At 48.3% G+C, this 22,755-nt stretch overlaps 2 protein-coding genes and 1 non-coding gene across 8 annotated transcripts in view; 1 reads left to right on the top strand and 2 right to left on the bottom strand.

The window, feature by feature from the left end:
* Nucleotides 1-363: 363 nt before the first annotated feature.
* Nucleotides 364-436, bottom strand: TRNAK-UUU (transfer RNA lysine (anticodon UUU)). The gene has a single exon. It is a non-coding gene; the product is annotated as a tRNA-Lys (tRNA).
* A 4,853-nt stretch (nt 437-5,289) lies between these two features.
* On the top strand, nt 5,290-11,579 carry LOC101273579 (transcription factor CP2-like protein 1). The gene is made up of 8 exons (XM_049702571.1): nt 5,290-5,372; nt 5,871-6,022; nt 6,159-6,232; nt 6,977-7,082; nt 7,191-7,297; nt 9,384-9,536; nt 9,775-9,885; nt 10,362-11,579. Exons 1-8 carry the CDS (start codon nt 5,290-5,292, stop codon nt 10,458-10,460), a joined length of 885 nt encoding a protein of 294 aa, XP_049558528.1. The 3' UTR covers nt 10,461-11,579.
* Nucleotides 11,580-15,614: 4,035 nt separating this feature from the next.
* Nucleotides 15,615-22,755, bottom strand: part of FBXL20 (F-box and leucine rich repeat protein 20) — a 114,095-nt gene continuing 106,954 nt past the window's right edge. For all 6 annotated transcript variants that reach the window (XM_033410807.2, XM_033410809.2, XM_033410806.2 and 3 more), the window contains one exon: nt 15,615-22,544. In XM_033410807.2, coding sequence (XP_033266698.1) covers nt 22,437-22,544 — 108 coding nt within the window. In that variant the 3' untranslated portion in view covers nt 15,615-22,436. The remainder of the gene's footprint in view (nt 22,545-22,755) is intronic.

Raw genomic sequence — 22,755 nt, 5'->3', positions numbered from 1 at the left:
TATGGTATGGTCATTCCTCTGTCTTAGGAAGATCCCTCTGGCTCCCAAGGGCAGCCACGTGGAAACAGAGCCAGAGTAGTGGGCTCAGGGTCTTCTGGCCAAAGGCTTCATTGCAGGATGGGCTGGAAGGAGTCCTGTGTCTTGGTCTGGGTGCATGGCAGTGAGGTGACTCAGGTTGCAGCCCACCCTCACTAGCTAATAACCTTGGACAAATTGCATAGACTGTAACTGGGGACCTTCTTACTTTAAGGGGTGGTTGTAACGTGCAGTGGGACCTGGAGGATCGCATACCCCTGAAAAGCTGCTTCCCTTGCCTGCAATGCCTTTTTTTTTTTTTTTGCCGCGCGGCTTGTGGGATCTTATTTCCCCGACCAGGGATTGAACCCGGGACCTCGGCAGTAAAAGTGCAGAGTCCTAACCGCTGGACCGCCAGGGAATTCCCTCCTGCAGCCTCCACTGCTGCTCATCCCAAGGGAATTGTCAAGCCATAGCCATCCTTGAGGAGACAAAAATCCCGTTTCCTGCTCCTCCTGCCGTTATTAATACCCCCCCGCCCCCATCTATCAAAACCACAGCAGACCAGCCACTGTCATTCATATTTACTCATCCTCAGGGCTCACAGCCCAGGACTGGAACAGAAAGTATTTTTCTCCATTTTGCAGTTGAAGAGGCCGAAGCTCAGAAAGGCCAGGGGTCCCTGCCATCCGGGTTCCGGGGTCTGATACTTCTTTGGGAGCTGTTAAATAAATGAATGCATGAACGATGAACTCTGCCCCCCATCAGCCCCTCTTTCTTTGGGGGAGGGGTGGTAGACCTCATTCTCCAGCTCCCCAGGTTGGACTGTTGCCTGGTTAATTTCAGAATTCCACACACATTTGTCCAGCAGAGTGGTCATAGTACAGTCATTAGGAGCAAGGACTGTAACCCGGTGGCCTTGGTTCAAACCCTGGCTGTGTCTTCTCTTAGCTGTGTGACCTTGAGATAGTTACTTAACCTCTCGGAGCCTCAGTTTCACCATCTGTATAATGAGGGGGGCGGTGATAATAGAATAATAGAAAAAAAATAGCATCTGTCTTAGAAGATAGACTGAAAAGCACTCTGGAGTCATACTGAGCACTGAAGAACTGTTTGCTAAATAAGAAGACCCTCTACATTTATAAGTGTTATATAAATAAACCTACACTTTTAAGTGTTAAATAAATAAACCTGTATGATATACTAGGCACTGGAGATATGTAGAGAAAAAGACACCTACATTTACTGAGGGCTCATTATCTCATTCATTATTATCCAGCCCTGTGGGGCAGAGGTTCTCACCATCCCCCCGCCCTTTTTTTTTTTTTTGCAGTACGGGCCTCTCACTGTCGTGGCCTCTCCCGTTGTGGAGCACAGACTCCGGACGCGCAGGCTCAGTGGCCATGGCTCACGGGCCCAGCCGCTCCGCGGCATGTGGGATCCTCCTGGACCGGGGCACAAACCCGCGTCCCCTGCATCGGCAGGCGGACTCTCAACCACTGCGCCACCAGGGAAGCCCACCATCCTCTTTTTATAGTTGCAGCACGAAGCTCAGAAAGGCTAAGTTACTGGCCTAAATCCACCTAGTTGCGCTTGCACTCAGGGTCTATCAAGAGGTATGTTTACCTCTTAGTCCCTACCCTCAAGGGGCTTCCACTCTGATGGGAAAACAAACATTAGACAAAGTACATTAGGAATAAACTGCACATCAGACGACTGCTGTGAAGGAATTTGGTGAAGGGCAGAGGAGGGACATGGGGAACATAAATGCCAGCTAGCTGGGTTGCAGGAAGGGTTTTAAGAAGGAGGCAGTAAGTTTGAAGCGTGAACAGAGTACCTTTCCAAGGTGAGACTTACTGGTGGTGAGAGGGACTCTCAGGAATGAAAGATTGGAGACTTAGAGCCAGGCCTGTGCATCCTCGAACTCTAGGGGTGCGCTGTTTAGTGTGGTGCCCTGTGGAGCTGCACACCCAGAGGCCTCGGAGACAGTTTGCTGGAAAAAAGGACCACCCTCCTAGGGTGGGGGCATTCATGTACACAGACACACAGAGCACACAGGGATTGCCATATGGTATTGCCAGCTTCCTGTGTGTGTGCATGTGTGTCTGAAAAATCGTGCTCTCATCCATTCCTTTTAGGGAAGGGGAGGGTGGGACGAATTGGGAGATTAGGATTGGCCTGTATACACTACCATGTGTCAAATAGATAGCTAGTGGGAACCTGCTATATAGCACAGAGAGCCCAGCTCGGAGCTCTGTGATGACCTAGATGGGTGGGAAGGGCCGGGGGTGGGGTGGGAGGGAGATCCAAGAGGTAGGGGATATATGTATACATATAGTAGCTGATTCACTTCATTGTACAGCAGAAACTAACACAACATTGTAAAGCAATTATACTCCAATTTAAAAAAGATAAAAAAATAAAAATCATTTCCCTGGAACTCAGTGCCCAGACCTTTTGACCACGAATGTAGGGGTAACAGCGGTGCCTGAGCCCTGGATAGGTTAGGATTCCACCCACCCAGGTACCCTGCCCCAGGTCCCACACACCAGGGAGGGAGGGAGGGAGGGAGGGAGAGAGAGCCTGGTACATAGTAGGCACTCAATAACATTTTGTTGAATGAATGAATGAATGAGGAACACTCCCCTCAGCCTCTGTTTCTCTGTGGGAGTGGTAGGCTTCACTCTCCAACTCTCCGGGTTGGAATGTTGCCTGGGATAGAAGACAAAACAAAACGATACATTTTGGTTAGAGGAGAAAGACACTGACTTATTTCTCAGCAATTCTGACAGATAAAAACTTACTTCCTTGGCTCAGGGAACCCCGAGGGTATTATTAGGATCGTGTTATGCCGTGGCCTAGAAAATGATAGAGCATTTGGGGTATGAAATTCATCTGTGTTGGGGGAAGTTTCTGGGACAGTCATGTCTGTACCTCCAGAACTAGCGAGGGACACCGCCAAGGAGGCTGGGGCCCTCAGTGGTGTCCTCGCTACCCCAAGGGAAGCTCCTGAGGGTTAAACACTGGGATAAGGTGCAACTCCACAGAACTTCCTTGGATCCTCACGGCCACACTGAGTGGGAGGGAGGCCTTGATCCTATTTTACCGATGAGGAAAGTAGGTTCAGAAATGTGTCCCTGCCTCGTGGGGGCCTCAGACCACCCAGAGGCTGAGACTCCTCTGAGAGTGGGGAGCCTGGACCAGAAATTTCCTGAGGCCTCTCTGGGCCTTGGATGGGCTGTTTATACCCTGTGCTGTGCTGGCCCGGGAGGTACAGCGAATGGGTCTGGTGGGGGCTCTCAGTGACCAGGTTCTGTCTGCCTCAAGCCTGGCTTCTTTCCTTGGAGAGACAGAGCCAAGGAAAACCAGCGACAGGCCCAGGGACACCTCTTTGGGGACAGAAGCCCAGAGACTCTGAGATGGGCGGAAGGAGGGAGTAGCAGCAGGAGCAAGGGAGAGGTGGGCCTTCCCTGGTGGTCCAGTGGCTAAGATTCCGCGATCCCAGTGTAGCAGGCCCGGGTTCGGTCCCTGGTCAGGGAACTAGATCCCACGTGCCGCAAGTAAGAGTTCGCATGCCGCAGCTAAAGATCCCTCCTGCCAGCAAAGAAGATCCCGCACGCCACAGCTAAGACCCGGTGCAGCCAAATAAATAAGTAAATATTTTTTTAAAATATGAGTAGGAGAGAGGGGGTGCTCAGAGGGGGAGGTAGAGGACAGGCTGGGGGGCGGTGCAGGGGGTGGGACTGGCTTATGGAGCAGGAGTCCCCTCCACTGGTGTCCTCGAAGGGGGCCCGCGCCAGCCTCCACCTTTCCCACCTCCATCCCCCATAGCAAGCATAACAAGCCCCGCCCCCCCACCTACCCCCATCCCCTCTGCCCCACTGCCACCCTTACACCCTGCTCCCCCGAGGCCAGGGCCAAGCCCTCCCTCTGGACCCCTCCTACTCCCCTTCCCCTGGCCTTCCTGGGATCTTGCTCTGTCCAACCTTGCAGGGTCCCATGGGGGGCCTCCTGACCTTGGATCCAGCTTTGGGCAATGGGTGAGTCTTGAAGTCTTGGGGGTCTTACTGCAGATCTTGGGGACTCAGGTTTCTTTGGCCCCCATTGTCAGGAATGTTCCCATCCCCTTTTCCTCCTTTTGTCCGGCTTCATGAGAGAAGACCAAGGGCCAAGGTACCTGGAGGTACCCTGCCTGCCCATTGTGTGTGTGGGCATACTCTTTGGTTTTCCCTCTCCCTGCAAGGGAGGCCCCCCAGAATCACAAAGCCTAGATAGTTAGGGTCACATGAGGTCAAGCCGCATCTTTCGAGCCCCATCTGTGCTCTCTGCAAGGCCCTTATCTATTTACACCCAACACAGTAGTGGGGGGTGGGGGCAGGGGGGCCCCTGAGCTGACTGTGTACAGTGACAACAGGGGCTGAGCCTGGGGAAGGGGGTCGTCCCCCAGGCAAACTGTATTTGTCCATAAACACAGTGCACCCCGAGCCCCAGGGCAGAGGAGGGGCAGAGAAACCAGCCCAGCTGGAGCGCCTCTCCTTCTACCTCCCTGGGAGGGGGGGCTCTCCCGGGCCCACCCCCTCCTCCTCACAGGCACGCTCTCTCTCCCAGCACCACCCCCCGAGTTGTTTCCACAGCAAGCTGGACTATGTTCTGTAAACTCCAGTCCCCTAGCCAGGTAGCCCCCAGCGACAGGACAGGTGTCAGGCCATCACTGCACCTGTGTGTATGGGGGCGGGGTAGAGACAAGGAAGGAGGCCAGGGGGAGCAAAGGCCCTTTGTTGGTCCATGTGATGTTGTTTGTCGCTCTTCCTGTCCCCTGGAGCGGTCAGGCTCCACCCTCCCCCCATGGGGTCCTGTGAGGGGTCTGGGCCCATAGGTCTCCAGGACTCTCTACGTGGCTTATGGTTCTGGGGCCAATCTTTTAGCCTGAGGGTGCCCCTCGTTGTTCTGGGCCTCTGGGGGAATGGTGGGGCAGTGGATGTCCGTCCCGGTGACTTGTTTTGCTGCACCACCACTTCCCCTTTGAGTTAATGATCGGTGGGGAGCCCTAGGGATGCCATTTCTTGATTCCCCTCAGCTTGGGCTGCCTAATAGGTCCTGAGTTTCCTAGAGCCCCGGTTGCTCAGCCAATAAGAGGCTGAGGCCTTGCCCCACCCTTTTGGGGCTATGCTCTTGTATATAAAGCCCGAGGCCCCGGGGTGGATGGCCCAGTGGGTCCAGCCCAACCCGGTGCTGAGCCTTCTGTGACACAGCTGGTCCTGCTCTTTTTCCAAGATGCTGTTTTGGCACAGCCAGCCGGAGCACCTGTGGCCCAGCCCCGGGGAACTGTACCCCGGGCCACCAAGCAGCTTGCTCAGGTAAGGGCCACATCCCCTTCCCACAGTCCCTGCGGAAGGCCCTGCTCTGAGTTCAGATGGACACGTCAGGGCCCCCTGTTTCAAGCGAAAGCTTATGGGCCTCCTGATCTTGAGTTCCTCTGGGGGTGGGGAAGTGGTCAAATGTACCTGGAGTTCAGTGGGTCCCAGGACGTCTCAAAACATCCTGACCACCCACCCACTCAGGACACTTGCGGTGGGCATTCACTGGGTGTCAGGCAAGCCCTGAGGGTGCAAACGAGTAATTAATAGCAGATGTTTGCAAAGGCTTGGTAGTATCTGGGATCTGTACCTTAAGGGAGGTCTGCTGGAGGCCAGAGGAGCTGAACAGGGGCCCCTTAGGCCCTGGCTGCTGCAGGGGTGCCTGCTACAGCACACTGTGGGCTCCCTGAAGGGAGAACCTGGCAGAAAGAGTCAAAGCCTCTTAGAGGATGGGGTGGACAGGGCAGAAAGCCAGCAGTGCCCTCCTCTCCCTGGCAGGGAGGCCTTGCCCTTGCCCTACCTGAAGCAGGAAGAGCCGCCCAACATCCCCCGTGCGGAACCGCCCTGCCCCGCCTTCCAGTACGTGCTCTGCGCAGCTACCTCGCCAGCTGTGAAGCAGCAGGAGGAGACCCTCACCTACCTGAACCAGGGTGAGCTGGGCCTGGGGAAGGAGTGGGGCTAGCGAGGCAGCAAGCTCTGGAGGCTGGGCCCAGGGCAGGCTGGGGGTGGCAGGCAGCATCTCTGCCCCTCAGAGTGGGTCTCACACATCCCCTTAATCTCTCCCAGGCCAGTCCTATGAGGTGAGGATGCTCTGCAACCCCAAACTGGGCGATGCCACCCAGGGGCCCCGGCTGCTGAAGGTAGGTGCATCCCTTCCAGAATTGGCAAAAGCTGGCTATGACTATCCCTCTGGGCAGGAAGCCAGTGTCATCACTATGATGTCATTGTCAAGTAGAACCCTCTCAAGTCCACCTTTCAATCTGACCTTCACAATAGCTCAGTGGTGGGCAGGAATTGTTGAGGAAACAGGCACAGCGAGGTTAAGTATTTTCTCAAGGACACAGAGCCAGTAAGTAGCAGAACCAGGACTTAGAAATACATTTACATAGCATTACTCACACACATGATTCCTTCTTTCTCAAAAAAAAAAAAAAAGTATTTAGCTCCCATTCTTTGCCAGAAACTGTTCGATGAGCTAGAGATTCAGGGGTAAAGAGACAGATGCAGTTTCCTTCCTCAGGGGGCTTGCATTCTGCTGAGTGAGACAAACATGTAATTACACAAATTATTAATATATGCAATTACAAATTGATTTACAAATCGCAAACTGATAAGTGCAGCGAAGAAAAGAAATGGGTAGAGTGACTACGAGTGGGAAGGGATTAACTCCTCCATTTTACAGATGAGGAAACTGAGGCTCTAGGTTACTTCCTCAGTTTCACAGCTTGTGAGTGGCAGGTGGCATCTGGACACGGATCTAGTGATTCTAAGTCCTTCTGCCCCTGGAGGGTGGGAAGCAAGGTGGGGGAGAGGCTGGAAAGGTTGGCCTGCCCCAGGTGTGGGAACTGGTTCCCAAATGCCCAGGCGCCCTCCTGTGCCCGCAGAGTGTGGTGCGTGTGGTTTTCCACGACCGGCGCCTGCAGTACACGGAGCAGCAGCAGCTGGATGGGTGGAGGTGGAGCCGGCCTGGGGACCGCATCCTGGACATAGGTGAATGGGGAGGGACCAGGGACCCTTTAGGGCTGCTTTCTGTCTTAGAGGCCCTTGTGGATGGGGAGGGCTGAGCCCGACTCCCTGCCTGCAACCCTGTGCCTGCAGATGTGCCACTGTCCGTGGGGGTGATAGAACCCCAAGTGCTACCCTCACAACTCAACACGGTGGAGTTTTATTGGGACCCGGCCAAGAGGACCTCCCTCTTTCTGCAGGTGAGTCTGAAGCTGAGACAGGGAGGAGGCTGGAGCTCAGATGTGGGTGGCAGCAGCCTAAGTGGGAAAGGAAGGTGATTTTGGGTGGTGGTGGGGGGCGTGATAAGAATGAACCACTTCTAGAAACACCTTGAGGAAAAAAAGATGGATAAATGTTGATCGAATCTCACCAAAGGCAAGGACTTGTTAAACATTAAGGCAATGGAAGAAATTAAAAAACATAGGACAGAATTTAGCTTCATAAAAAGTAACGGTCTGCAATACACAGGCAAAATTAAAAGGAGACATCAAATGGGAAAAATAGTTGCCACATATGACATATAATGTGTTATATAAAATGCTAATAATGCTAATAAAATTATATATGTGTGTGTGTGTGTGTATATATATATATAACTGGCAAAGACTTTTTAAAAACTGTTATTGGTAAGGTTTGGAGAAACAGACACCCTCATATCCTGAGAATGCAAATTGGTGCACCCATTCTGTAGGTATGTGGCACGTGGGCAAATTTTATTAAATTTAATGTTCATACTCATTTACCCAGTAGTTCCGCTATCGCAGTGTTCAATAAGTACACAGAAATATATTTACCAGCTATTCATGCCAGTGTCGCTTTATATATTAAAAGATTTTAAATAATCAGATGTCCATCAGAAGAGGATTGACTTTGATATAAGTGTTTAGTACAGGTTTATAATGGACATTGTGTAGCCATTAAAATGATGTCTCTGAGAAATATTTCATGACAAGAGAAACTGCTTTCCCATAAGTAAAGGCGGAATATAGACTTGTATTTAAAGTTTGATTTCTATTTTGTAAAAATAAAAGTGTGTGTGTATACAAAAGTTGTGGGGTTTTTTTCCTTGCCCAGAGAAAAGATAGGAAAAGACAATACTTGAATGTTAACAGTATTATCTCTGAGAGGTGGGGTGATGGGAAATGCTTGTATTCTTCTTTATACTTTTTCAGTGTTCTCCATATTTTCTATGCTGGAAGATTTCCTTTTATAATCGAAAAATATTGTCAAAACTCACCTGTAAGTCCCTTTTCTGAGTGTCCACTATAGTCCAAGCATCTGGATTTGGAGTCAGGTGGATGTGGCACAATTTCAGTTCCACCACTTCCTGGCATGGACCTTGCCCAGGTCACATGATCTCTGTGAGCCTCAGCTTCCCTACCTTTACCTGTTCTTCACAAGATTTGGGGAGGGCTACAGTGGGTGTGCAGGTCAGGAAGGCTTCCTGGAGTAGACTGCTAGATTTAGCAAATAAAATACAGGACACTCAGTTAAATTTGAATTTTAGCTAAAGAATTTTTTTTTTTTTTAGTATCAGTATGTCCCATGCAATACTTGGGAATACTGATGCTAAAAAATTATTTGTTTCTTATCAGAAATTCAGATTTAACTGGGCATCCTGTATCTTAACTGGCAACCCTACTCTGGAATGGGATGTATTGGCTCAGATGTGAGCAGAGAGAGCTTTCCCGGTAGAGAAAAAGCTATGCAGGTGTATTGAGGTGATGATTAGGCTGGATCGGTAGGTCAGCGGGTTCATTGATGGGGGAGAGAGATCAGCCGGGCAGAAAAGCTTGACTTGACTCTTTAAGATGCTTGAATGCCAGCCAGGGTCAGGGACTTTGCTTCTCATCTCATAACCCTGGGGAGCTGCTGAGGGATTTTGAACAAGGGAAAGAACCTAATAAAGTTATATTTTAAGAAGAAAGTAGATCTTAAATGATCTCACCACCAAAAAAAGGGTAATTATGTGATGGGGTGTTTCTGTGATGGAGGTGTTAGCAGCTAATGCTATGGTGGGTGGTAATCATTTTCCAATATATAAACGTACCATATCAACACACTGCAAACTTTAAACATACACAATGTTATATGTCAAGTATATCTCAGTAAAGCTGGAAAAAATTGTTCCCCTTAAAAAAAAAGTTATGCTTCAAGAATAGACACTGGTTGGGGGTGGGAAGTTGCTGTGATTAATGGCTGACAGGTGACAGACAGGTAACAGCTTTCAGGTGAGATCCCTTGAATGTGGGTGGGACCTGGAGTCACCCTTCTTTTCCACCTCAGGTTCACTGCATCAGCACTGAGTTCACTCCTAGGAAAAAAGGTGGAGAGAAAGGTGTTCCCTTCCGCCTTCAGATCGACACTTTCAAGCCCTGTGACAAGGAGCTTTCGCCGGAGCACCTGCATTCAGCTGGCTGCCTCATCAAGGTGTTTAAGGTACATGCAGCACGGGGGCCCTGTCCCCTCCCTCTCAGGGCTGTCACCCTGCCTTGCTGGCTGTGTGGATCTGGCTCTGCTTTGCAGCGGACCCTCAGCCTGCGGTTCCCCTCTCTGGGACTGTTTCATTCTCCGTGCACAGAGGGATGGGGCTTGGTCTCTTTCTCAGAGCCCCTCCTGTAATGAGAAGTGGGCAGGTGAAGAAGGCCTCTGAGGTTTTCTTGTCACCCTCCTGCAGCCCAAAGGAGCTGACCGGAAACTGAAAACTGACCGGGAGAAGATTGAGAAACAGCCCGTGCATGAGAGAGACAAGTATCAGACAGCCTGTGAGAGCACAGTCTTCATGGAGGTGTGTGTACTGGGTGCGGGGGCGGGAGGGGAGGTCTGGAGAAAAGATCCTCATTGTATACGCTGGGAAACTGAGGCCTCAGGGGCTGCGACTGCTCCAGGATCATCACAGCCTCCCAGTGATTCCACCTGTTTCCTGCGAGGACAAACTGCACTGCCTGTTGTTCAAGACTCCCAGGAGACGACGCCTTGCCGGCTGCCTCTCCTTGCCCTGCCGTGGCCGCCCCTCACTTCTGCTCCCTCTGCCTGGGGCACCTCCTTTCCTGCTGTAGCTCCTCCAGGAAGCCTTCCCCAAATCCCCCAAACAGAGCTGCAGGCTAGTTTACTCTCTTCTTTGGGTGGAAACTTGATCTACTTGTCAGGGACTCCTGGGGCAGGGGCCAAGTTTGGCCCAAGGCAGGCCAACAGCCACCACTGCCCACCACCCCCACACACACCCGAATGTCCAGGCTAACCTCACTGCTTGTCTACCTGCAGTGTTCACCGTGGCCAGAGCCCAGTTCGGGACCCCACCCGCCTCTGAGCCCTCTTGCTCTGACCTCCCCCAACTCCTGCAAGCTCCCCCCGGAGAGGTGAGGCAGGACGAGCACCTTCCGTCAGCCCTTGGGGGTGAGAATGAAGAGAAGAGCCCCTCAGCCTAGGCAGCGGGGGAGGGGCCGGCCTGAGGGTGCAGCTGAGGCAGCTTCTGGGGAACACGTGGGTGACACCGGGACAGGCCTGGGGAAGGATGAGGGGGGCAGGAGACTGGCCGCACTGTTTCCCTGAGCCTGACTCCCTGCTCCCCACAGGCTCTGCTCCTCACCACCATTCGCCTTGGACACCTTGGGGGGCAGCCCAGCCCAGGTGAGTCTTTCCTTTCCACACTCCCACACCCCCTATTGCAAAGCCTTCTCAGCAGTGTCACCTCACTCTCCAGAATAGGGTGGCCCTGCCCCCTGGTGGGGAGATGTGGTATGGCCACAGATAGTCAAATGGTTCGCGGATGGCACTGGGCACTTGCCTCCGCCAGGATGAGCCTCCCGTCTCAGACTTGGGACCTCCAAGGGCAGGGGCCATGTTTCCCCTCCACCTTGTTCTCAGTCCGTGGGTCCACGGTGTTATCTGGACCGCTCTCTTTATACCTCAGGATCTGAACCCTGGAGCCTCCATCCTAGAGACACAGCAGTGGTTGCATCGGCACCGGTTCTCCAACTACTGTCGGTCGCTGGCCAATTTCACTGGTGAGGCTGGGGTCTGGTAGGGACCTGACCTGTAGGGGACTGAGGGCAGACAGTCGGGCAGGAAGCCTGTCTCTGTCCTGGCTTGCTGTGTGACCTTCAACTAACTTCTATGTAGAACTAAGAGTTGGCAAGCACACTATGCTGGCTAGGCTCTCTTCTCGTGTATTATCCCATACAATTTATACACTACCCCTGAGGACAGGGCTCAGAGAGGTTAAATAACTTACCCAAGGACACACAGCTAGCAAGTGGCACAGGTGGGATTTGAATCCAAGTCTGGTTCCCATGTCTGGGCATACCAGGGCTATTTGTAGACTAATGTTGGATTGTATCCCTTGCCACCCTTGATCCCAGTGCTCTCTTCCCCTAATCTAGCCCTGTCTGACTCTGCAGGCACTGATCTGCTGAAGCTTACCCGCCAGGACCTTATCCAGATCTGTGGAGCTGCCGACGGGATCCGCCTTTTCAATACTCTAAGAGCCAGGTGCTGGGCACTGCCAACCAGGGTCCCCTTCCCACTGTAGTGGCACTTACCAACTCAGCTGACACTCATGTTTCATAGACTGTTCAAGCCAAAGGTTCCTGAAAGACCACTTAGCCCCACTTCTCTCTTTTTACAAAGGAAGAAACTCAGGACCAAAGGACAGCGACCTGCCTGAGGTCACAGAGCAAGCAAGGCTAGCAGAATTGGGCTTAAAAGTTAGGCTCCTGTGACTTCTTTCTGTGGCCAGCCCATCTGCATCACTCAGTTTCTGGGGACAGAGATGGATTCTTCTCATCTTCTCTCCCCTAGGGTCCAGCATTCACTAAATACCTAAGAAAAGTTTGGTGACCCCCTATCCCTAGAGACCTGGGAGGACGCAGGGTTTCTCCCAGGGATGGGGGCTAAAACTGGGACCTGTTAGTTCAGGTATGAATGTAGACTATTTTCCTGGCCCAGGCCCATCCGTCACCGGCTGACCTTGTATGTCGCTCAGGAGGCCTCTAGGCAAGAGAACGAGGTTCCTAAGAACCCTGATTCAGGTGAGGTTCTGGCCTCTTCAGAAGACAAGAAACTCAGGTGTGGTTGCATGAAACCTCTTCTGGGCTGGGGAAGGGGTGATGCTCCACCATTCCTGGGACCCAGGATGGCCTTGGCATTCTCATCTTCCATGACTAGATTAGTCTTCTTTCAGGATGACTCCCTGGGTTTATTCCTCCATGCTCTATACTCTGACTCCATCTGATTCTGTCATTCTATCATATGGTGTCCCATCTCTTCTTTAAACTGGGGGTTCCTCTCAGCCTAGGCCTCCCCAAAGGTGAGGAATAGGAGGTGAAAGTGAAGAGGATTTGTAAGGTTTATTCCTTCTTCCCTGACCCGGGCCCTCCCAATGAGCCTGTCGCCTTGTCTTCTCCTTTCTCCTGATATCTGGGGCTCCCTCTGGGCCGCAGCCCCCACTGACTCCTGCCCCTGTGCTGCCCACACCCCCAGGCTTTTATCAAGAGATCTCTCTGGATGAACTCAGTGCTGTAGAGCTCATGGGGAAACTGGCTGAACTGCTGGCCCTCCCAGCCAATCAGATCCATCGGCTCTTCCACCAGGGCCCTGGGGGCATCCTCATTCTCCTCAGTGACCAGGTAAATCGGGAGCGGTTCCCTGCAAGGTTCCACAAAGGCCTGGATCATTCTTCCAACACCAGGCCCAGTCTCCCTCTCCCTGTCCTAGCTTATTCCGTTTGGTTCTAAGAACAGAATCGTCTTAGTGACCCCTCTCCCTTGCAGGTGGTTCAGAATCTTGAGGATGAGTCGTACTTTGTGGCTGTGGTGAAGAAAGGTAGGGCTTTGAGAGGGAGAGGCGTGTGTCTCACAGGCCCTAGAAAGGGTAAGATTGTTTATAATACTGCCTCCTAAATGAGATTAAAAGGTTCCTTGAAGGTGTGTTGCGGGTGCTGTGTCCCAATCAAGGGGTAAACATCTGCTCAACACCAGCTTTGTGTCAAAGGGACAGGGTCATACAGCTACGAGACAGCCATTTATTGCTCAGGAAGAAGGAACTGAATAAACGCATTCTCATGAGGGAGACATGCCCTAGTTTCAGGGAGCTTATCAGAAGGGAAGGAAAGGCCCCTACCCCTCTTCCCGCACACCCCCCCCCCCCCCACAGTCATACAAGTCAGAAGGGCAGGTGCTTGCTGGACACCACCTGGAGCAGAGCACTTCCGATCAGCATTTCCGATCAGCTGGCTTGTGGTCCTGGTATTCAGATGCCTGCCCTCTATCCCTCCTCTGTGCTCCGGTACCCAGGGAGGCTTCCTAAAGAGCTGGATCCAGGGTGGGGCTGGAAGAACACCTGGGTGTGGCAGAGGCCCTGCAGGCCGCTTAGAGGTTTAGAAGCAGCACAGTAGCTAGTGGTGGTTGGGGCCCGTCTCACCCCGGTGGTGCCATTTCTTTTTTTTTTTTTACTGCTTTCAGTGCAGAATCCAGATGGCTACTACCTGGTTCTGACCTAGGCCCAGGGGTGCCCTGCTGCAAGAGGAGGAGACTGGTGCCAGCAGAAGCCAGCAGATGTTAACAAGAAGCCTTGTTAACATCCTCAGCTGCTTCACCAGGCTTCAGGTGAAGAGCCAAATCGTCACGTGTCCTCCTACCCCTGGGGAGGAGCCAAGCAGCCCCCAGGCTCACGTTTCTTTCTGCTCAACAGCAAGTTGTTGGAATCCCTGAGACACAGCCTTCCCTGCTGAGCTGAGCTGGCCAAGCCTGTGAGGCAAAAAAACCCTGGCAATATGGATAAGGAGCTTTTGCCCCAAGCAGTGCTGCTGAACAGAGTGCATTAATTCATGTTTATTTAAAATTTTATTCATCCCCTTTAAAAGTAAAGATATATATATTTTCAATGTGCTGTCCAATTCTCTTGGTGTTATGGTCCTCTCGGGGATATGTCTCCTGCTTAAAGAGACCAGGGCAAGGGACGGAGTCTGGGACAGAAATATAAATAAATCCGACTGGACTCTTTTCCCAATTAGTTTGGGCAAAAACTAACCACTAAAGCCTCCAAAAGATTATTCAACTATTAAATCACTTATTTAAAACTTCAGTTCTAGAGACTTGGGAATTACTATAGCTCTCTTCTTGAACAATGAGGCTATAGGGCTTTATTATTTTTTATTTAAGAAATGTAGTTGAATTAAAATTAATCTTTTAATTTTTAGGTCTTAACAAATCTTTCCATACATTAAGGTAAATATAATTTCCTATGAATGTTTTTCAAAGTTCAAACTTTAATTTTGTGTTTCACTTTTAGGCCTATAATCTACCTGAAAGTGATTTTCTCTGTGTATTTTTTTTCTGTGTAGAAAACCAATTTTATATTAAAGTACTTTAAAAAAAGGTAAGTGATTTGGGGCCATATTTTATTCCACTCCTCTTTTTTCATCCCCTTCCCTCAAAATTTTTATTATGGAAAATTTCAAGCATACTGAAAAGAGAAAACCCATTTGCATGCACTGGGAGATAGGCCAAGATGCCATTATTAATCATTTACCCCATTTATCATTTACTGATCATCTTTGTTGAGTCCTAAACCTGGTGGCCTCTGGCTAGGGAAGGTAGGAAGGAGGAAGGCTCTACACTGGCTGAATTAACAGGATTAAAGCACAGGGGAAGGGAAAGTCTGCTTATTGAAGTTCAAAGACCTCGAACTTGCCTCCCTCAAAAGCCAAGGCTGTCTCAATATGGACAAGGAAGCAGGCTTGCTTCCTTGCACCCCTGGAAGGGACTGTGGGACCCCGCTGGCCCCAGATGACCAATCCAGATTAGGAATTTAACTCATGCAGGATGAGCGGATTTCGAGTGAGGCCTCCGATTCCACAGGGCTCCCCAAAGGTGTTTCAGGGCACGGTAGATACCCTGAGATTTAAATCGAGGTTGCTGATTTGGCTCCACTGCTCGTCTCCACCAAAAGGATAGGGACCAAAGGCATCAGCCTTTGTGCATCTCTCAACCTAGGAGCCTCTGGCACAGATTAGATACTGAAATATACTGAAATGAAGCGAATAAAAGCAGGTACTGTTATCCCCACTTTACCAACAAAGAACTGAGACAGAGGGGTTAACTGGCCAAGGTCACGTGCAGTGAGTTTGTTTAACCATTACACCACTCCCTCACTCCTTCCTAGTCCAGGTAAGGGCAATGCTTTGCACAGATAAGGGACTCAGGTTGAATTGTTATTATCCAATTAAGACAAAAGTTTTTTAGAAACTCTGATTTATATTATGTCTTCTGTTTTTCTTAGAAGCAAGTGGAGTGCAGGGTATTAAATAAAGGCTATTGAAAAGGTACTAAATAAAGATTACTAAACAATAAATAAATAAATAAATAAAGGGTACTCACTAAAGGATATTAAAAAAAAATAAAGATGCCAAAAAGAAGCCCCTTCATTCAGCCTTAGGAGCCTTTACAGATCAAGGGTTCAAGGAAGTTAAGAATCACAGCTCCAAGTCAGGCTATTTCCGCAGTAAAATGAAAAGTCTTCACAGCTTATTTCCTTTAATTACATCATAAACCAAAAATTAGAACATACAGGAAACAATAATAGTTACATAACAATTTACTTTATATATTCATATATAAAAAAACATTTTTTTAAATTTTTTTATTTTTTTAGTCCAAAGATTTTTAAAGCAAAAGGAATCCTCTACTGCCACCTTGGATTTTATTTATTTTAAATAACCCTCCCTCCCTCCCCCCATCCTCAAGCGCCAAAAGTACTGGGTGGAAACGCAGTCGCTTGGACAGCTGATGGAGGCTGGTGTTAAGTCACCATGTAGGGAACTGTGTTGGCCCCAGGGACCGGCTAAGTGTTGGGGCAGGCCTGGTGGAGAAACTAGCAAGCAGCAGCTCCCACACACTGGAGCTCTCACTCCAGAGCGGGCCGAACGGCTGGACAAGGCTTAGGCCAGACAGCAATGTTGGGGATCAGACCGTGCTAGTCAACCATCCTCTGCACTTTACCCCTTCCTCAGGGGAGTGGGGATGGAGGCGGGGCAGTGCAAAGGGCGAAACAGCCTGGTTTGAAGATAAAAGTTGCTCCCGCAGCACCATTTACCCATCCATCTCTGGCCCCAAGTAGAGTCTGAAAGGCAGGGGTAGTCCTCACAGTTCTCTGAGCTCTGCACAGGCCCCGTCTCTCAGGTCTGTGCTCTCAGGGTCACTGGAAGGTGGGCAAAGGTGAGGAGAGCAGTTGGGAAATGACCGAGGCAGGTTACTTGGAAACAATTCCTGGGAGGAAAAAGGAGGCCGCCAGAATGGGAGGCATCTGAAGGGTGATCATAAAACAGGAATGGAGAAAGGCAAAATTAAGAAAGCCTTTCTCTGCCTGTAGTAACCCTTCGGACTGGGTAGTCACAGATCCTCAGGGGCCAGCTCTGAGAGCTGCAGCATGATGAGAAAAAAAACCCACAAGCGTCTTATGATGAGCCCCATCTCATGGATCTTATATATGTTAGAGGTTAGTGTATAACTTGGGGGTAGCGTGACGAGGGGAGTAAGAGAAGAAATCTCAGGTTCACCTCTTCCTGTACTTACTAGAAATTAACAGTCATAAGAGAAGCACAGATAAGAAATTATTTTTAAGGGAAGGAAAAAACTGATGTAAACCCAGAAAAGTAGCAGCAAAGGTTTCACTTATTACAGATCTATTATATAGCACTAGGGAAGAAAATCATTCAAGTCTTTAGGGGGAAAAGGTAAAGTAATTAATCAAACCATGCCAGTTAGAGACTCCTTTTCAAGTTAGGATTTTCTAAGACTTTAGGTTCTCATTCGCTAGTGCCATAAAAAAAAGAAAACACAAAACAGAAAAATGACTTCAGGGGCTGAGAAGGGTTAGGCTAAGGTAAGAAACACATACATGTATGTGAGCAGCAGTGTAGTACAGATTTGAATGAATAACAACAAGTAGTATAAGAGACAGTGACAAGCTAAAACTTAGTGGGGTAAATCTTTCTTCATCCACTTTAATTAAAAAAAAGAAAAAAAATCACTTCAAAGATTTCCCTGGGTTCTTGGGGATATGGCAGAAGAGAACAGGTATGTGTCTGAACACCTCTCTTCTCTTATCTCTCCCTGGGGTGGGGATTCTCATTTACTGCCTACTTGCTCTTGCCCTGGTGAAAATCATGCCCAGAAGCCGACGGGAAGCACTGGTGGTGTTCAGTGGTGCCAATCCCCATCTGGATGACACTGGTTAGGTGTGTAGAAAGTAGAAGCCCTCCTTGCCACTAAGAAGGGCATGGAGTTCATTACATGGAGAGGAAAGTAAACCTATTCACATGTTTCTACATATTCAGCTGTTTCTATATATTCAGGACAGATGCTTGTACCTGAAGCAAAGTACCCCAGTTCCAGAACTGATTCTCTCCTCTACTTTGAATGTCAACTACCATTTCCCCACCCCAATTCTTCAAAACAAGACACTGAAAAACACAGAAAATAAACAATGTCAATTGATATAGATTTGGTTGTTCATGGTTCTTTTTCCTAAAAGGGCAGTGAACTACCCTGGCTGAGGAAGCACTAGGTCTCAACACCTATGAACCAACCTCTACTAAGGGGTTACTCAACAAGCACAGAAGGCAGAGACGGAGGAAGCACATTATGGAATTTTCTTAACACACACATGATTTTGTCCAACAATTTTTTTCTCTGCTGAAAATTAAGGGTAACTCTCTTGGGCTCCAAAGATTCACTCAGACTCAGCTGAGAAGGTCTTACTGACTTTCCAAAGGATCAAAGGCTTCAGAGATGCAGAACTGATGTTCTTAAGAATAAAAATGGGCAAAATAGGTAGACTTGCCTTGGGAGGGCACGGGGGTGGGGTGGGGTGGCGGGGGCGGTGCTGCAGAAGCCCTTCACGCAGAAAACTCACTTGCCTCAAATGGTAGTTTCTGGTAGGTAGAAAGTTTGTCCCAAGTGAGAGGGCAAGGTTAGAGCAGCACGTTCTTTGCTGGAGACCCAAGATGTTAAGTCTGGGCATCTGGATATAGCAAATATAAGCCAAATTTTATTCCCAAATTACCTGGGTTAATTATACCCTATCGACATGGTTGTATACAGCTCTCTGTATCTTCCAATCTTACAATTAAAATTTATGAGAGAAATAAAGGTGAGGAGAGGCTGAGACTATTAACTCCCCTCACCCTCCTGACACTTTAGCATTCTTTGGTCCAAGATCATTGTAAGCGGGAGGGTTCTGCCTCAAGACCTCCAATGAAACATCCTACACGTCTTCTCAAACAAGACTTGACTAATTCACATGGCCTGGATTTGAGGTGGTTAAAAATCCTAGAACTGGTGGGCAGACAGAGAAGGCAATCTTTGTATAAAATGTTCCGGAAGCTCAGAGCATACCACTGAAAGAGTCTGTCAGCCAGGATGCACAACAAGGATAGAAATCTAACCTTAAATCATGTACACAAGGAGGGAAAAAGCAGAACAGTCCAATTTTCTTTAAACCCTTCCTCTCTCACTAGTGGCAACTGTCATAAGCAATCTGACTTCCAATAAACATTAAATGGACAAGGGTCCACCATGATCAAGTGTTCCTCCCCTCTAAACAATACAGTCACCAAGGATACGCTGCCCACAGGCAGGCAGGAAACCACCTCTTCTTTCCAGGGACACTCTCACACTTCCTAACAACTTCAAACCAAGACAGGTTCCAACTCATACTTTGTTTAGTGCCCCCATGGCATTAGTGGGTTATCAGACCAGTAACAATGCATTTTACAAGGCAATTAGAAGAAATAAAAGAACTTGACTGCTATATAGCATTGTAGCTATACTGAACCATTCAAACAGTTTGGAAAGCCCAAAATAAAGCCTCATAAAAATATTTACCAGGTTGCCCTCTAAAATGTGATATAAGGCATATGAAAAATTTCTGACTTGTATGTCTGCTAAATCAACTTAATGGATGTGGAAATTTATAAAAACCACTTAATCTGAAATACTTTTACATCCACTAAAGAGCAGAACAGGAGGAGAAAACATTTTTTTACATAAAGCACGATGTGCTTTCACATTCCAAATATTGGAAAAAGGATGAGGGTAGATTCTCTTACTCCTCATGTCTAACAGTTTGATTTCAAATCCAGTAAGCAAACATCAAAGATCACCCAGTGAAAAATGGCCTGAGCTACATGACAGTTACTGAATTCAAGGCTGCCCAGGATAGTTTGCCCAGATCAGGACAAGGATCCAAAGAGGAAGCTAAACTGAAGACACGAGAATAAATTAGCAGCATTGCTGGGAGTGAGATGGAAGCTTTCCAAATAGAGGGCAAGGATGGGTATAGAAAGGACATACGAGAAGTCAATGCAAAAAAAAAAAAAAAAAAGCTGGAATCATCACCTTGATGGGGCCAATGAAGGTGTAAAAGATACTGATGATGCTAAAAAATGTAAGGGGAAAAGGCTGCTTAGGAAAGAGATGATCCAGATGCATAATAACTTTGAGGGCACCTTCTTACTTATCCCAAATCTCTTCTCTCCGTTCGCTCTGTATTTTTTTTTTATTATTGAAGGCATATTGTGGAGTGGCTCTGGAGTCAGACAAATGGACCAATAAGTTTTTCCTAAGGAAGAGTTTCTCCTACATCAGTAAAGCCTTATTGGACTTTCAAGAGTGTCCCTGAAGATGAGACAGGAAATACTACGTTCAGATGGCAGGGCCCTTCCACCTGACCAAAACTTACCATGTTCTGCGTTCTCGAAGTCCTGGTACATTTCATCAGCTGACATAGGTTTTAGATTGGCATAAAAAATACATGTCCTTCCAAGCTTGGTGGGCCAGAAGTTTGCTTCAGAAAGGAGCAAGGTTCCTGCCTGACCACATACATGCCAGTGCTGCACACTCCAGGGCCTTTATTCTCTCTCTTGACTCTGTTCTTGGCCCAGACAGGCAGGGCTCGCCTCCACATGGACCTGCACATGGGTACACTCTTTGAGAACAGAAACAGCATTTCTAAGATCTTCATGTACTGGTGAATAGGGTTTTTTAAATAAAGAAGTACCTCAAGAGCTTCAACTATTGGGAAATTCGAATCCACACTCACTAATAAATCAGGGTTTTGTTCAGACACTATTTTTTTTTTAAACTTGTACGTTAGAGCACCTGCACCCTAAATATTCTTCTTTTTAGTTTTATTTGAGTGAGGACCCAGGGATCTGAATATTATCAACCACATCTGGAAGTGTGTGTGCACATGTGTGTATCTGTATATGTGGGGTATAGCCAGGAGAGTGGGTCTCACTTTAAAAAGTATATTCCTTATATGGTAATCTGAAAAGAGGATAAGGGAAGGGAAATGAAAAACACACATAATCTGAGCTTAAAAGGGCACAATGGGATTTAAAATAAATTAAGCGCTAAATAATGGTGGATAGTACAGATTCCTAGGACCTTTTCAACTGATCGCTTGTGGAAAAACAAATCACACTTTATTCTTACATATGCTGGTAGAACCAGCACCTACAAGCATTAAAACAAGCCTGATAACAGCCTGGATCATGCAGAAGATGACCTAAGATTATAGTGGACTGGACATTAATGTCCTAAAAGACAAAAAGTCACCCTACTAAAAATCACACAAGGTCTCTAACCTTGATATTTAGAAGTCTACTTCTCGTACTTCAGAAACTCATTATATTTCCCTCATCCTCCATGATTTTTCTTTTTTCTTTTTTTAGTGGGGGGAGCTTCTTCTTTGACTCTGAGTCACGGGCACTAAATTCCCTGCCCTCAGCTCTGGTGACCAGGCTGGGAAGAGACACTGAACCCCCTACTTCCTCTCAATGTTCTCTTTCTGCTGCCCCAATGCCTTCACCTGGCTACTACAGTATTTCATTCACAGAAACTCTGGAGCACAAGAGAGATATGGCTGACAGGTTCTGGTCCTTTGAGGCTCCAACATTAGATATGATACCATCAACAATGACATACAGTTGACCAGCTGTGATAGGGTCATTCTTGAACCCCTGCTAGGCTGAAATGGGGGGGAAAAAGAGAAACTACCCGGCTCAACCGCACAACTCCTCTAGCAGCATTCCTGCTAACGCAGAACAAACCTCAGAGACACAAATCTTAGATGCCACTGATCACACCTAGATTTCGGTAAACACACAACACATCTGAGCTTGGGTGGCGGCAGCTTTCAGGTTCAGTTTTGGGATTTGCCATTCCACCGTTTCCTAATAATGCATTTCTCTCTCCTTATTAAGTTAGATGGAAGGAAAAATGTGCAGGGGGAATACCGGGCATATCATACATGTTATCATTTATCACAAGATATAACAGAAACCAAAAGGCAAAGTTTGTTTTCATCAAAATAGTCCTAGCTCAATTGCTTCTCAGCATTTTTCTTGCTTTTGTTATAGTTTCCCTTTAGACTGGCAAAGATTCAGGCAGGGTCCCCTAACGGTAAAATTTAGAATTAAAAAAATATTTATTGATAATGTCTCTCTTAAAAATGTTTGGTAACCCCAACTAATCATCCAAAATGCAAACTGTAAACATAACAACAGCGAAGGAGTAACAAGTGTGAGTAAGCAGACTGTGCACAGACGACAGACTGAGCAAGAGTGCAGGAGGGAGCAACAGAGAGTGAAAGACAGGTACACAGTGTGCTACAGAGAGTGACAATTTGAGTGAATACGTCATCACTTTTGGACCACAGCGATTTCAATGCAACCATTTAGGAAACCTCTGGGCCAAATACTAAAACACAGGAGGAGGAATGGACAAGCCTTCTTTGTGAGCACGCTCGGCATGTTGGCATGGGAACAAGGAAGCACAGAAGCTCTGCAGTCATCTTACAATGGATGGCTACCATTGATAGGATGCAAAGAAATCTTCTCTCTGGTCCCTGGATACAACATGTATTGTTTTTCTATGCTTTCCTTGACCCTGGAGGACTGCAGCTGCTGTTCCAAAACTGCCAAAGAAACCCCTTAACAAAATAAAGAAACCACAGTAGCAGTAACACTGGGTTTGCTGGAATGCCCCCTTCCGTCTACCTTGCTTCTGATTTTCTTCTGGGCACATCCAACAGGAATGGTGAAGTTTTACCAATCCACATGATAAAGCCAGCACAAACCCAATCCCCTGGTCACAGAGACAGAGTGGGTGGGGGTGAGAGTGGGTATGCGTATGTATGTGTGGCTCTGGGGATCTGGACGCTGCCCTCACTTTGTAACCTTTGCCCGGAACACTGGGGTCGCTTCCAATGGAGATCCATGGTAACTCTAGAAGTGTCATTAAATACTCAGTTCACCAAGGTTGACCACCTCCATTGTCATAGGATGATGCAGCATCTGCAGAAGCGCTGTCTGCTGCCCCCTACTGATGGGGGTGGAGTGACAGGTGCGAAGTAGGCGTGGACTTTAATATTGGGTAAATGGGTCTGAAACAAGACAGAAACATTACTAAGAGAGAGGGCTTAAACAGAAAGAGCAATGTTGCTTTTCAGAAAAACCACTGAGGGACTGAGTGTACATGAGGGCAGGGCAGAAGCTGAGCACAGACGGGATGTTGAGAGACCTGGGTTCTACTTTGTACCATCCCATGTTATTCTAAAAGACCAGAAAAGCTCACATAACTTTAGTAACTGCTTC

This window comes from Orcinus orca, chromosome 19, assembly GCF_937001465.1.
Source record: "Orcinus orca chromosome 19, mOrcOrc1.1, whole genome shotgun sequence".
Lineage (NCBI taxonomy): Eukaryota > Metazoa > Chordata > Mammalia > Artiodactyla > Delphinidae > Orcinus > Orcinus orca.
This window is presented reverse-complemented; position numbering and strand designations above follow the sequence as displayed.

Bases quoted from the DNA above. Each gene is read 5' to 3' on its own strand.
- LOC101273579 (XM_049702571.1), top strand. From the start codon at position 5,290: ATGCTGTTTTGGCACAGCCAGCCGGAGCACCTGTGGCCCAGCCCCGGG. The intron at 6,233-6,976 runs GTAGGTGCATCC...CTGTGCCCGCAG, and splicing joins AGGGGCCCCGGCTGCTGAAG to AGTGTGGTGCGTGTGGTTTT. The intron at 7,083-7,190 runs GTGAATGGGGAG...CTGTGCCTGCAG, and splicing joins GGACCGCATCCTGGACATAG to ATGTGCCACTGTCCGTGGGG.